Below are 12,707 nucleotides of genomic sequence, written 5' to 3'. Positions count from 1 at the left end.
GTGATCCACCCGCCTCTACCTCCCAAAGTGCTAGGATTACAGGTGTGAGCCACCACGCCCGGCCAGGAAGATAAATATTCTCACCTTGCATGACAAGAGTGCTAGTTTCCTAGTTTTATTTTTCACAACAACAAAAATAATCAGTAAATCACCACGCATGTTCTAACATCCCACTGTGTTCAGAATCATCTGGAGTTTTGTTTGTTGGTTCAGTTGACTGTTTCATAATGCAGAGTCCTGAGGCCCGCTCTCAAATACTATGGCTCGATAGGGATGGGAAAAGTAATGATTTTTCATTCCCAACAGGTTGTAGGAATCAGCAGCCTGTATGCAAACCATGAACTCCAGGGATGACACTTAAGTGCAACAAGTGCTGGTCTTGGAGCAGATGTGAAACTATTGGTAAGAAAGGGCAGGGAAGCAGAGATAGAAAGAGGTGAGGGAGGAGGGAGGAAAACAGGAAGAGAAGGAAAAAGATAGGGAGCAAGCGAGAGACAGGCGAGGAGGGAAGGAAGAAAGGGGAAGGAGAGGGAAGAGAGAGGGCACAGGAAGAGAAAGGAGGAGGAAATAGACGCAGCGGAAGGGAGAGGAGGGAAATGAAGGGGAAGAAGAAAGGGAAAAGAGAGGGAGACAGGCAGGGGAGACGTGGAAGAAGGAAGGGAGAAACCAAAGTGGAAACTTTCTCAGTCTTGCATTTACCAAAATATTAAAACACACACATTCCACAGGTCAGTGGTATAATCAACAATAGCTTTGCTTTTGTTGGTGTGTTTTTCAACTTTAGGCCAGCAATTCTGTAACAAGGACCCTAAGGGGAAATACAAGAAGTTTAGGAGTAATTTTCTCGGTTCTGGCAAATATAAGCATTTGCCTGTGTATTACAGAATATAAAGGCTAAAAGAATAACTTAAAAAACAGTGATAAACAACATGAGGAGTGAAAAATGAGCACTCATTTGGCACCCACTGTATGCCACATCCTTCCTTCCCAATCTCACCTTTCCTGGTCCTTCTCCAGGGCTTCCTGCTCAGCCTCCAGGCTGGCCTGGAGCCCTGACTGCTCTCTGCTGCCGCTGTTCAGAGTGGCAAGTTTCTGCCTCTGCTCTTCAATCTCCATGCCCAGGGTTGAGCGCCTCTGCAGGGCAGAATGTCTCCTCTCCAGCCTGGCCACAGCCCGCTCCAGTGCTTCTCTCTGCTGCTTCTCTCTCGACTCCAGAATCTCCTTTTCCTTTTTCCTCACTTTTTCCTCCTGACGCGCAATGTTGGCAGTGAATTCAAAGGTGGCTTGGAGCTTTTGCAGCTGGCTTGCATTGGCTTGGTACTGTGCAAGCTGTTCTTCTTTTTCTTCCATTTCCTTTTCTACTTGATAAAGAGTATTGTCCAAGCTGAGAGGGGCTCCATCAAGAATTTCAAATGCTCTCTGCTTTTCTTCCAGCAGAGTTGGCAAGTGATTCTGCAGGAGGTATTGTAGCTGGCGTTCCTTATATTGCAGCCTGCACTCCACTGGCTTCATTTTCTCGAAATCTTGGGCCACTTGGGTGACATCTGTGACACTCTCATCATGTTTTCCCAACAATCTAGATTCTTTGTCCTGTTCACATTTTAAACAGTCTAGGATCTCCTGTTCTTCTCGGATTTCTTTTTTCAGGAGGTCTTTCTGCTGAAGCAGGTCCCTCTCCAAGTTCATCAGCTTGACAAGCTGCCTTCTCTTGAATTCGGAGAAACGCAGTTGAGCCTTTTCTAACTCCTCGCCATCTTCATCCCCTCCAGCACGTGCCTCCTTCACCCGCAGGAGGGATTCCCTAATACCTTCCAGATCCTTCTTCTCCTCTTCCACCCACTGCACCTCCCCGCACCACAGGAGCTGGATCATCTCCTGTTTCTCTCGGAGCTGCTCTTCCAGATGGGCCACGAGCATCACCTGCTCCTTCTCCTGCTCCTCCAGTCTCTTTTTTTCCAGTTCGAGCTTGGCACACTGTTCATCTTTTTCCCTTTGGAGTCGGTCCAGTTCTTGAAATATCTGAAACTTCTCGGCCTTCTCAGTGTTGTTGAGTTCTTTGAGTCGCTGGAGCTCTTCTTGGAAGCGGAGAAAGCTCTCTTCTTCTTGTCTCTTCTTCTGCAGCTCGATTTCCTGCTGTTCCCTCAGCCTTTCCTCTTCAAACTTTTCCTTCTCGGCGAGTAAATCCTTTAGCTTGTTCTCGATGTGGAAGCTGCGGCGTTTGAGGCTCTCCTCCTGCTTGCGAATCTGGAGCTGCACGATTTCTGTCTCCTTGCGCTGGGTCTCCACCTCCTGCTGCATCCGCTCCAGTTCGGCCTTGTCTGATTTCTGCTTTTCCTCCATTTCTTCTATGAGTTTCCTGAAATGCAAAGCACCGACTGGTCATTATCTAATCATTGTTCAAACGTTGCTCTAACTTTACTGAAATGTTGTGAAAATGCACATACAACGAGGTCAAAGCCTCCATTAACATAAAAAAAAGAAGAGCAACTGTTTTCCTTTAAATTTTCAGCAGCATCCTGTTTAATATTTTCTATTTTTTAACTATCCAACATATCATGTGCCTATTCTCCTGAAGTGGCTTCTGATATCATTTCTTTGTAGAGCCTATAATCATAATGTGTTATGCATGATATAATTTTAAAAGGCCCCTGAGCTCAAAGAGAAAGAACCATGCCCAATTTAAATTAAATGTGAATAAGTTTATTCAGCCCAATGACTAAAACTCAATGGAAGTTCCGTTACAAGACAACATTAAATAAAAATGCTTATGCTGTCCTCATCTCACTGGGGTCAAATATCAAAGTCATGGTAATTGACAGTTCATTGTTCCAGCTAAAAAACTACATACTATTTAGCGTTTAATCACTAGTTTGGTACAAATGGTGAGCACCAAATGGTCCAAAATGTTAGTTTACTAGTGCATAACACTGAAAATAACTGGAGCCTCCATTAGCATAAACAAATGCATAATTTTGCGGGGGCTGGTAGTGACATCTTGTGTTTTCTCTTGGAGGACGAATGATCTCCACTGGGTCCTGCACCAAAGTTTAGAGGTGGGAGGACCTCCAGAGCAAGAGCACAGAGTTAGAATACACATACACGGCCTCCGCCTCCTGACCCACCAAACGTCCATCTTGGATGATGCTGGAAACTAAGCCAATTTACTTGTGACATTTAAACTCCAGGTCCTAAAAATAAACATTTACTTTGCAGACTTCCTATAGCCTTAGTTTCTATTCTAATTGTCATCTTTTGTCTATGTCTTGGCTGGTTAATACAACAGGAAAAACAGAAAGGGAGAAAATACAGCTTTATCAGGTAGAGAATTATTTCAGAACATATAAAGAACTCTCCAAATCCATTAAACAGCCATTTCTCCCCCGACCCTGCCCTCCCCTACACAGAAGAAAAGTGAGCAAAGAATAAGAAGCAAATTATGCATGGGGAAATGCAAATGGCCAAACAATATCAGAAAAGATGTATTAAAAGCAGGGAGGTATAAGGAAGGGAAATTGTCATTCTTTAGGCTTTTTAAAAACTCAGGGGATATTGTTAAGAGAAGATCTACTTTTGATTAAATTTAAATGAATACATTTTGGTGTATTAAATTTAATTGGTATGTTAAATTTGCCTACTGACTCTATTCCCCATTTCTCATAAATATTTGAAGACTAACTGTTTAAAAAAAATTTAAACTTGAAGAAAAACCAACTATTCTCAAAAAAAAAAAAAGACCTGGGATCATTAGACATGTAAATAACAGACACAGAGCAAGAGGGAAGTATTGAAAGAGACATACATGAAATCAGTACAGGATATTAACACAGGAATCCAGACTACAGGAGTGTTGAAACTTGAACCCCATATGACTTACCTTTTACTTTCTAATTTTTCAAGCTCTTCACGCTGCTGCCTCTCAAATTCAAGTCTAATAAAATCAAATGAAAATGAGTCACTTTTCTAAAGAGCTTTTCTCTCTCTCTCTCTGTATACAGTCATATATTAAAAAGAGCATCAGTTTTTCAAATATTACTTTTAATGACCATGAATTAGCAAGTTTAAAATGCATTCTTTGCTCTAGGACTATGATTAGGAATTAGACATACTTTTGGGAGCTTGAACTTAAGCTGAAAAGAATGAGTTTTACTTGAAGGAAAACAAACAAAAACTGTATTGAAAAAGCAGAGTTAAAAAAGACTTCTAAATGATAAGCATGTCTATTCCATGCAGCTTAGCACTGATTAGTACATAAAAAAGGAGAATCTCTACCTTAGACAGATGGGTCCTTTTACAGAGAAAAGACTGCCAGGGAGGTAGAAAGAGAGAGAGAGCACAGACATCCATTAAGGCAAACATTTAATAGGAAGGAATATCAGGAGAAAAGCAGTAAGGTACTTAATTGTCAACAGCCATGCACAAATAGATAAATCTTTTTATAAATATCACATTTCCCAATAATTTCATGAAACAAACACTCCAAAAAGTTAGCTCTGTTTTATACTTCTCACACTTCTACACACTACTCATGATAATCACAGTAATGATGGCAACTGAGTACCAATAGTAATTATAAACAGTAGTCAAACTAGTACTTTTGCTAATTTATAGATAGTTTTACTACATGTAGGTTCATGAAGTTCCTGGTGTAATTAATAGTTATGCACTACAGGAGTTACCGGGTGTTCTCAGATTGGGAATAGATTTACCATAGTGGTTGTAGAATAAAGGGATTTAGGTCACTGGGAATTTTAAAACTCACTAAAACAATAACACAAGCTGATTTCTTACCAAATATTTATTTAATTATTGCAAAGTTTCACTATTCTTATTAAGCAGCATAGGGTGTATTTATTTTTTATTTTTTTTTCAGGGTTGGGATTGGGGTTGGGTCAGACACTGCCAGCTCCCCCCAACCCTGAACTATAATTCTTAAGCTTATACATTTTTCTGCTGTGATAGAGGGCAGATACAGCTAAAAAGCTTGCTACAGAAAAAGTCACCATAAATCTTCTTCCTTGAATAATGCAAAAATCCAGATTGGAAACAATTTTTTAGTCATGAGCTAACAAACACTTCAAATTTCCCTTTCCAATTTAATAATGTGGGGTAATATTGAGAATAAGATGTCCAGTGGCCTTCATTTTTGGGGTTTTTGAGACAGGGTCTTGCTTTGATGTCCAGGTTGGAGTGCAGTGGTGTGATCATGGCTCATTGCAGCCTGGACCTCCCGAGCTCAAGCAATCTTCCTGTCTCAGCCTCCTGGGCAGCTAGGACCACAGTATGGTGGCTTTTGTAGACAGAACTGAGTATGTCTTACATGATAAGTGTTGTGCAGTGTGATTTACACATAATCTCCCTCTGTCCACCCAGCAAATTCTGAAAGCAGAAAACAATATCTCCATTTTACAGATGAGGAATCCAAAAGTTTGGGTATGTTGAACACCTTCTCCAGGGTCACCGTGGTAATATATGGTGAAGCCAGGATGTGAACTTATGGCAGCCTGCTTCCAAAATACCGCCTATTAACTCAATTTATAAGCAATGTTCAAATTTGTGATATAAAATTAAAGTATCAAATCTTTCATTGAAACTTGTTAGATAACAATATGTTTATTCTACCTGACAAATGAAAATAATCTGTACCTTCTGCATGAGAAATCAGCCATATAAATAGAAATGAAAAGCATTTGCCAGTCATGAAGGCCAGCCCATATGCAATTACATTAAGTAGGTTTAGGACTTCATTAAAACTAAAATGTGATCATTCCTTTTTATTTAACAATAAATAGAACCTTAGGAAGGATCCCAAGTTGGTATCTTCATACTTCAATATAGTTCAGTCTTTCTAGAGATATTCAGAGTCAAAAGGAATCACTGGATAAAATACTTTTTAAAACCTGACAATTTCCCTAATAGAATTATCTTTACTCTTTCTTTTCTGTGAACAAGAGCTCGGTGCACCCATCAGGAGACCTGGCTTTGAGACTGCCACGTGTGCATAGCCAAAAGTGCTACACTGAGCACTGGGCATTCAGATGGAAACCCAGCATCTGAGGATTGTTTATACACACAGGTTCTGTGTTTGACAGTCGCCCTGCACTCCCTCACTTGTTCTTCCAGACTTGGGAAGCGTATTTCTCATGCCTATTTAACAAAGCGGGAAACTGAGGCTTAGAGTATGTAAGCAGCAGAGGCAGGACTTGAATACAAGTTTGGTAACAAAATCTGTGCTGCCAACCACTGCAATTGTTGCTAGTGAGCTGCATGGTCGCAAGGAGGTAATGAGCTCTGAGTTTTAATCTCTAATGTGATATTTTCACTGAGCACCTACTTTTTAAACGTTGAGCACAGTGTCAGGTACTGTGCTAGGTAAAAGGCTACAATAGTCTGTAAAAGAGATGTGGTCCCTGTCCCACCAGGCTCCCTGTCTGTAAGCGTTGTCAGTGTGTCACACATGAGCTGCGCATAGGGTACTGACCCCAGAATTTGGTAGTATCTAGCATCAAGGCAAATTCCTGACGAAACGTGTATCTAATCTGGGTCATTCTTTCTCTTGCATGATATAGAAACTCAAGGAAAGCTAATAAAACCAGATTTTCACTTGCTACAGGAAAGGCAGCAAGCCATGAAGCTCAAGAGGACAACAGAAGCCAGACAGTGAAGAGCCCTGGATGTTATGTTAATGACTCTGGACTTGACCCTAAAGGAGGTGGCAGAAAGTGTCTTGGGCCAGGGCTGTTGAAGGACACATATTCCTGGTGTCCTGCAGAGAACAGATGGGTGGGGGAGTGATATGGGAAGGCAGAGACAAGTTAGTGGCAGCAACTTAAGTAGGAGATGACAGAGCAGGACCCAGGACAACTACTTGCCTTGATCCTAGGTACTGCCAAATTCTGGGCTCAGAACCCCATGCTCATGCGTGACACACACAATAACTGTCACTTACAGACCAGAAGCCCAGTAGGGACGGGACCACATCTCTCTTACCGACTGTTGTAGCCTCCTGCCTAGCACAGTACCTAACACTGTGCTCAATGTTTAAAAAGTAGGTGCTCATTTAAAACATCACATTAGAGATTAAAACTCAGAATTTATTATCCTGGTGAGATTATAAAGAAGTGAAGATCTCTCCCAATACTCAGCAGATCGAGCTGACAAAACGTGGCAACTGGGGGCATTTTGGTGGGGGTGGAAAGAGAAAGAAAAAGGCAAAGATGACTCTCACGTTTCTGTCCAACTCCTACAGGGGTTGGGAAGGCAGAACGTAACTGCAAAAAGACTGGGCCCAGGCAGGTGTGAACACAAATTCTAGTGTCCTGAGACCATGAACAAGCTATTTAACCTTGGATGCTACATTTCCGTAGAGGTTGAAGAAAGTAACAGGCCCCACCTCAAAGGGCTGTAGCCAAGATCAAGGGAGATGCAACACGTGAGATGCCTGCCTGGCAGCTGCGCACTTCGGGGGCTGAGCGTCGACTCGCATTGCTATGGTTTACCGAGAGGAGGAGAGCACTGCAGAAGGAGGGGCTGAGGAGTGGCAGCTGTAGCAGTGCTGGTGCTCAAGGTGGCAGAGGTTGACACTCATCGAAGCTAATGACCATGGGGACTCACTCTATACCTGGCACTGCTCTAGGCACTTTGAACTTAATTCTCACAATGGCCCTGTAAGATCACTGTTCCCATTTTATACATGAGAAATGGCAACATCACTAGCAACTGGTAGAATCAGGTTTGATTTCAGAGCCCACTTTTTTAATCTCTTCTCTGTCTTGCTTTCAAGCTAAGCGCATTTTCACACATATAGAATCCAGTGTTTACACAGGGTCATCCAACTGAGATGTCCAGCAGGCAGCAGGATACATGCAACGAGCTGGTACACAGGCCCTTATCAAGGCTGAAGATATGGACTTGGCCTTCACCGGCATGTAGACAGGAGCTGAAGCCCTAAGAGTGCGGTGAGGTTACCCAGAACACATGTGCAGAAGAAAATAAAGGAGCTTAGTGCAAAGTCAGAAAGACCACAGACTTCACAGTGATTGGCAGAGATAAATGGCCCTCTAATGAGGCTGGGAGTGAGCAGAGAAAATCAGGAAAGGGCAGGCAGGAGAGGGAAGAGGGTGTCTGGAGAAAGAGGAAGAGATCAGTAGCACAGAATAATCCCGGAATTCCAAGGAAAATGCAGAGGCCAAGGAGCACCCAATGATCTTCACAATGTGGAGGTTCATCTTGGAGAGACCTTTGCTGGGCTGGGGCTGGACTGCAAAGGTCTGAGGAGTGAGTGAGAGGAAACTGGAGACAGTGAATGTAAACATAGCAGAGCACTTACTTGGTAAGTTTAGCTATAAAGGGGAGGTGGTGGTTTTAGGATGAGTGCTCATTTTAACAGATAAATAGACTTGTGCCTATTTAAATCCTTGTATGAACAAGCAGGAGACAGAGAGATTGAGTGAAAAAATGGGAAGATGCTGGGAATATCGGATGGACAGAGAGTTCTCTGAGCAGGCAGGAAAGGAAAGGGTAGCACCATGGCTGACAGCAAGGGTCCAGCCCAGACCAAATCCTGGCTCCTGTATGACCATGGGACAATCTCTCAACCTTCCTATGCCTCAGTTACCTCATCTGAACACAGATTCAAAAATAATCCTAGTCCTCAGTGGGTGAGAGGATGCAGGTCCAGCCTAGACCAAATCCTGGCTCCTACATGACCATGGGACAATCTCTCAACCTTCCTACACCTCAGTTGAACACAGACTCAAAAATAATCCTAGTCCTCAGTGGGTGAGAGGAGCCAACGAGAGTACTCACAACCACTATTAACTTAGTTAATAAGTACCAGCTATTAATCCTATAGGATCCATAGCACAGGTAGGGGAAGTTAGTCTGAAAAAGGCAAAAGTGGAGTTCTTTCATTGAGCCAGGAAGGAAGGAGAAAAGGATGAATGCAAAGCAGACATGGGATTTAAAGGTTTGCTCTCTTAGGACTCCTGTGTTCTACATGGAGGAAGGAACAAGCTTCTCTGCCTAATGATGCCTCTTCCTAAGAGCGAGGAGAAATAATGGTGGGGTTAGAAGTGAAAGAATCGGGAAGATTATTTATAATAATGAAGGGGTCAGTGGGCAAGAGAACTGATGGAGGAAATGAGCAAAAAGGGCTGGCTAGGCATCACTCAAGCTTAGAGACCATTAATTTACAGGGGCATCGATCTCTGTGTTGATGTGGTTTTCTTGGTTGCACTGAGCTCAGATGTCTAGGAATAGGCTTAGGGCAGGGAGACAGCTCAGTGGTTCTAGAATCAATGGGACTCAGGTAAGTGGAAGAACAGAAGGATCATATGATGATTTGGAAAGCAGATGGCTCAAGTGCTGAAGATGAGGAACTTAATTGGAAAGGGAAGTAAGAAAAGGCTTACAGGAAAAGTAAGAAATCAAAGAAAGTCTCCAAGCTGAAGAAGGGAGTGCTATTTAAGTAACTAGATTGCAGGATGAGTTCATTTCAAAGAATCACCCAAGATAACATCACAACTTAGAATGATGAAAGACTTAGAAGGAAATGTCTGGAAGGGGAGGAGAAGGCAACAGTATGGACAGCAAGGAGTGCAAACGGCAAAAAGTGGGACAGGCAGATGTCCCAAGTGAGGCTGAGAAGTGCTCCGGCGGGCAGAGGAGGGATGGTCTGGGAGCAGCTTGGAGGAGGATCTAAGAGTCTCTGGGTTGGTGAAATCACAGGTCCTCCTCAGGGAAGCCTTCACTTTAGAGTGTTTCATCAGGATGGAGAAGGGGAAGTATTTGCATTAAGGGAAGTTGTCAAGATCAGGCGCTTGAGGCCACTGCTCTGGCCCCTGAAGGTAGCACTGTGAAGTACCGAGTCAGAAAACAGAGAGAGAGATTCCCATTTTAAATTTTAAATCTTAATGAAGACTTGTGACTTCCTTTCTGCGACCAGTCTCTAAATAGGTAGAAACTTTGGTTGTTCACTTCTGAAAGCAAAAAGCCTATGGTGAATGATGAAAACTGTTTCCTCAAAAATAACATTTAAAAAACAAACAAAAAATCCCATAAAGATGTTTAGTCTTAAATCACAAACAGTGTGAGGAGAGAATCATTCCAAAGTTCGAGACTGTTTTTAGATAAGCACTGGCATGAGCTGCTGCTCGTGCTGGATCATTTCTGTTAAATGTTACATATTTACTAATCATACTGTAAAACGCACCTATTTCCATAATCAATGATAATTATTTGGGACAGTAAACCTCAGTAGATTGTAAAATACAAATGTGTGTCATTATCAAGGAGAGAACATCAAGAATAATTGTATTTGAAGGTGGCTTCATTTTAAATATTTGTAATTCATTATTTTCCTTTACTGGAATTATCATGGCCCCATATTCTAATTTCCCAAATGTTATAATTAAAAGGAAACCACAAAGGATGTAATTTTTGCAGGTGTTTTTAGAATTTTAAAATGACACTTGGAAGTATACTTACTGTGTTAAGTCAACAAAAAAGCACAGCATACAACCTATTTTTTTTTTTAAATCAGAAATAGACTTGTTTTATATTAAAAGAGATCTACCATTTTTAGGTATAACTGAACATACTGCAATTAATATTCCTGTGACGGGTGAGAATTTCTCAGCTTATACCACAAGCAGGAAGGGAGGAAGGAGAGAAGAGAGAGAAGTGAGGAAGATTTAAATGAACTGAAAGCATAAATACCTGCATCCTTGTGTGTCTTCATGGTGATTCGTGTTGTGCCTATGATGTCATTTCACTTTCTAAACAGTATGACTACCCAGGTCAATGCTGGAGCAGGCAGTTGTAGTGCAGGTAGACAGGGAGGGTAACGGAAGCTGAGTCCAGCCCACAACATGCATGGAAGGAATACCTCCTGGCAACAGAGGCGGTCTCCCTACAGGACAGCCATACTGGTAAAGTCCCTGGCATCGATATTACTCTGTTATCTCAGTGGGCATATGATCAGACAAGGAAAAACTTCTTTGTCAGTGTGTATGCCTAGCTTTTTCCTAAGTGGCTTTTAGGTTACTGTCAAGTACAGAAATGACTTCATGGGCCTGCGACCCATGCAGCTGCTCAGGGCCCTGTGCTCAGGCCCCATACTTGATGCTTGCTGTGGCCATCTTGAAATTCTTAATGATGTTAGAACAAGAGGCTCAACTTTCAATATGTACTGAACCCTACAAATTATGTAGCTAGTTCTGATCAAGCATATGTCATCTTTGAAAAAAACTCCTGGCCTTTTGCCTGGAATGCTTGGTGGTATTCCTCAGTCCAGACCTGGTAAGGAACTAGAAAAGGACTAGACTCAGTGCACCGCGTTTCACTTCACCGATGCTTCACTAGGGTTTGGGTTCTCACTATAGAGGGTTCTTCAATGGTTTACACAAAAATGACTGACCTTTTCACCACACTACCATTACCTAGGAAACTTCAGCCATCTCAAGCACCTCACAACTGAGCAAATCCCATGGAGACTAGTGGATCTTAGAGACCAAAGAGAAAGTTTGAATTTGGGTACGGAGGTTTGTGCTTATCCTATCCAGTCTTCTTCCTAACCCTGAGAACCCTAAGATTCCAGATGTTTCTTGAAGGCTAAGCAGAAAGCAGTTATTTCACCCAGGGCAGGCTCTGGGAAACTGATGAAAGGAAGAACCCAGCCATCCATCGGGTTTCCGACTCTTCATACAAAGGCCCTGAAGTCTTTCCTATGTGAATCAGCTCTCAGGTAAACTTTCATTGGAAACCTAGGAATAGCTGTTTTGTAGAGACAAATGGAATTTCTACACTACTCACCGCCCCTCACAATTTTTTCAAATCATTGTCAGGGTATCCCACAGTAGACAGACTTACATAAAATTACAATTCAAGGGGTGTGTGTCAAGATGGGGGTAGGAGACAAGAAGTCTCACAATGCAATTTAATCTAGCAGGTTGTGAAATTAAACCCTCTTAAGTAAACGTCAGAGTTTATAACTTAAAAATTCAAAACATTCTGGGAATGGTTTTCTGATAAATTTCCAAATCCCTGGTCTAGAAGGTACTTGCTAAAGACTTTCTAAGGAGCCAGTCTTAAGCTTTTTGCATTGCAAATGGAAAGTGCCCTAAGAAACAAGGATTGCTTTTTAAAAAAATAACAAAATTTGTTATCATAAGCATTTTCACTAAGTGGTATAACTTGATCTGAAATGAAAGCTGGAACCACAGATGTGAAAACCAGAGGCTTTCCTAATCAAGCCAGAGGATCATAGGCAGTCTGAACTGGATAGGGACCTGAAATACATCATATACTGAACTGGTACACACCCCACCTCCCCTGCCCCTCCATTCTACCTTACAGGCCAGGAGAATGAGGCCTGCAGAGTGTGAGAAAGAGAGCCTGGGTGACTTCCTTTAAGACTCAGGACTCAAGCCCACCTCTTCCAACTCCTCATCCATTCTTCTACCCAGCCTGGAATTCTGTTTCACCTTCTCAACCAAACCGTGGTAATTTTTATCCTAGAAGGAGCCTCCCAAAAGTTAAAAATGATCCATCATGGCCGGGCGCGGTGGCTCAAGCCTGTAATCCCAGCACTGTGGGAGGCCGGGGCGGGTGGATCACGAGGTCAAGAGATCGAGACCATCCTGGTCAACACGGTGAAACCCCGTCTCTACTAAAAATACAAAAAATCAGCTGGGCATGGTGGCGCGTGC

The 12,707-nt window shown here is 42.4% G+C and overlaps 1 protein-coding gene across 11 annotated transcripts in view; it reads right to left on the bottom strand.

The window, feature by feature from the left end:
- Positions 1 to 12,707, bottom strand: part of KIF16B (kinesin family member 16B) — a 294,367-nt gene that overhangs the window by 103,644 nt on the left and 178,016 nt on the right. For 7 of the 11 annotated variants that reach the window (XM_017498602.2, XM_017498606.2, XM_037727902.1 and 4 more), the window contains exons 18-20: positions 4,270 to 4,302; positions 3,875 to 3,928; positions 998 to 2,356 (exon numbers count right to left, since the gene is read on the bottom strand). In XM_017498602.2, coding sequence (XP_017354091.1) covers positions 998 to 2,356; positions 3,875 to 3,928; positions 4,270 to 4,302 — 1,446 coding nt within the window. The remainder of the gene's footprint in view (positions 1 to 997; positions 2,357 to 3,874; positions 3,929 to 4,269; positions 4,303 to 12,707) is intronic. The other 4 variants (XM_017498603.2, XM_017498607.2, XM_017498597.2 and 1 more) reach the window with 1 other exon arrangement.

The sequence above is a fragment of the Cebus imitator genome, unplaced genomic scaffold (genome assembly GCF_001604975.1).
Source record: "Cebus imitator isolate Cc_AM_T3 unplaced genomic scaffold, Cebus_imitator-1.0 Scaffold246, whole genome shotgun sequence".
Classification (NCBI taxonomy): Eukaryota; Metazoa; Chordata; class Mammalia; order Primates; family Cebidae; genus Cebus; species Cebus imitator.
Note: the sequence above shows the minus strand (reverse complement) of the source record. Positions and strands in the feature narration are given on the sequence as shown.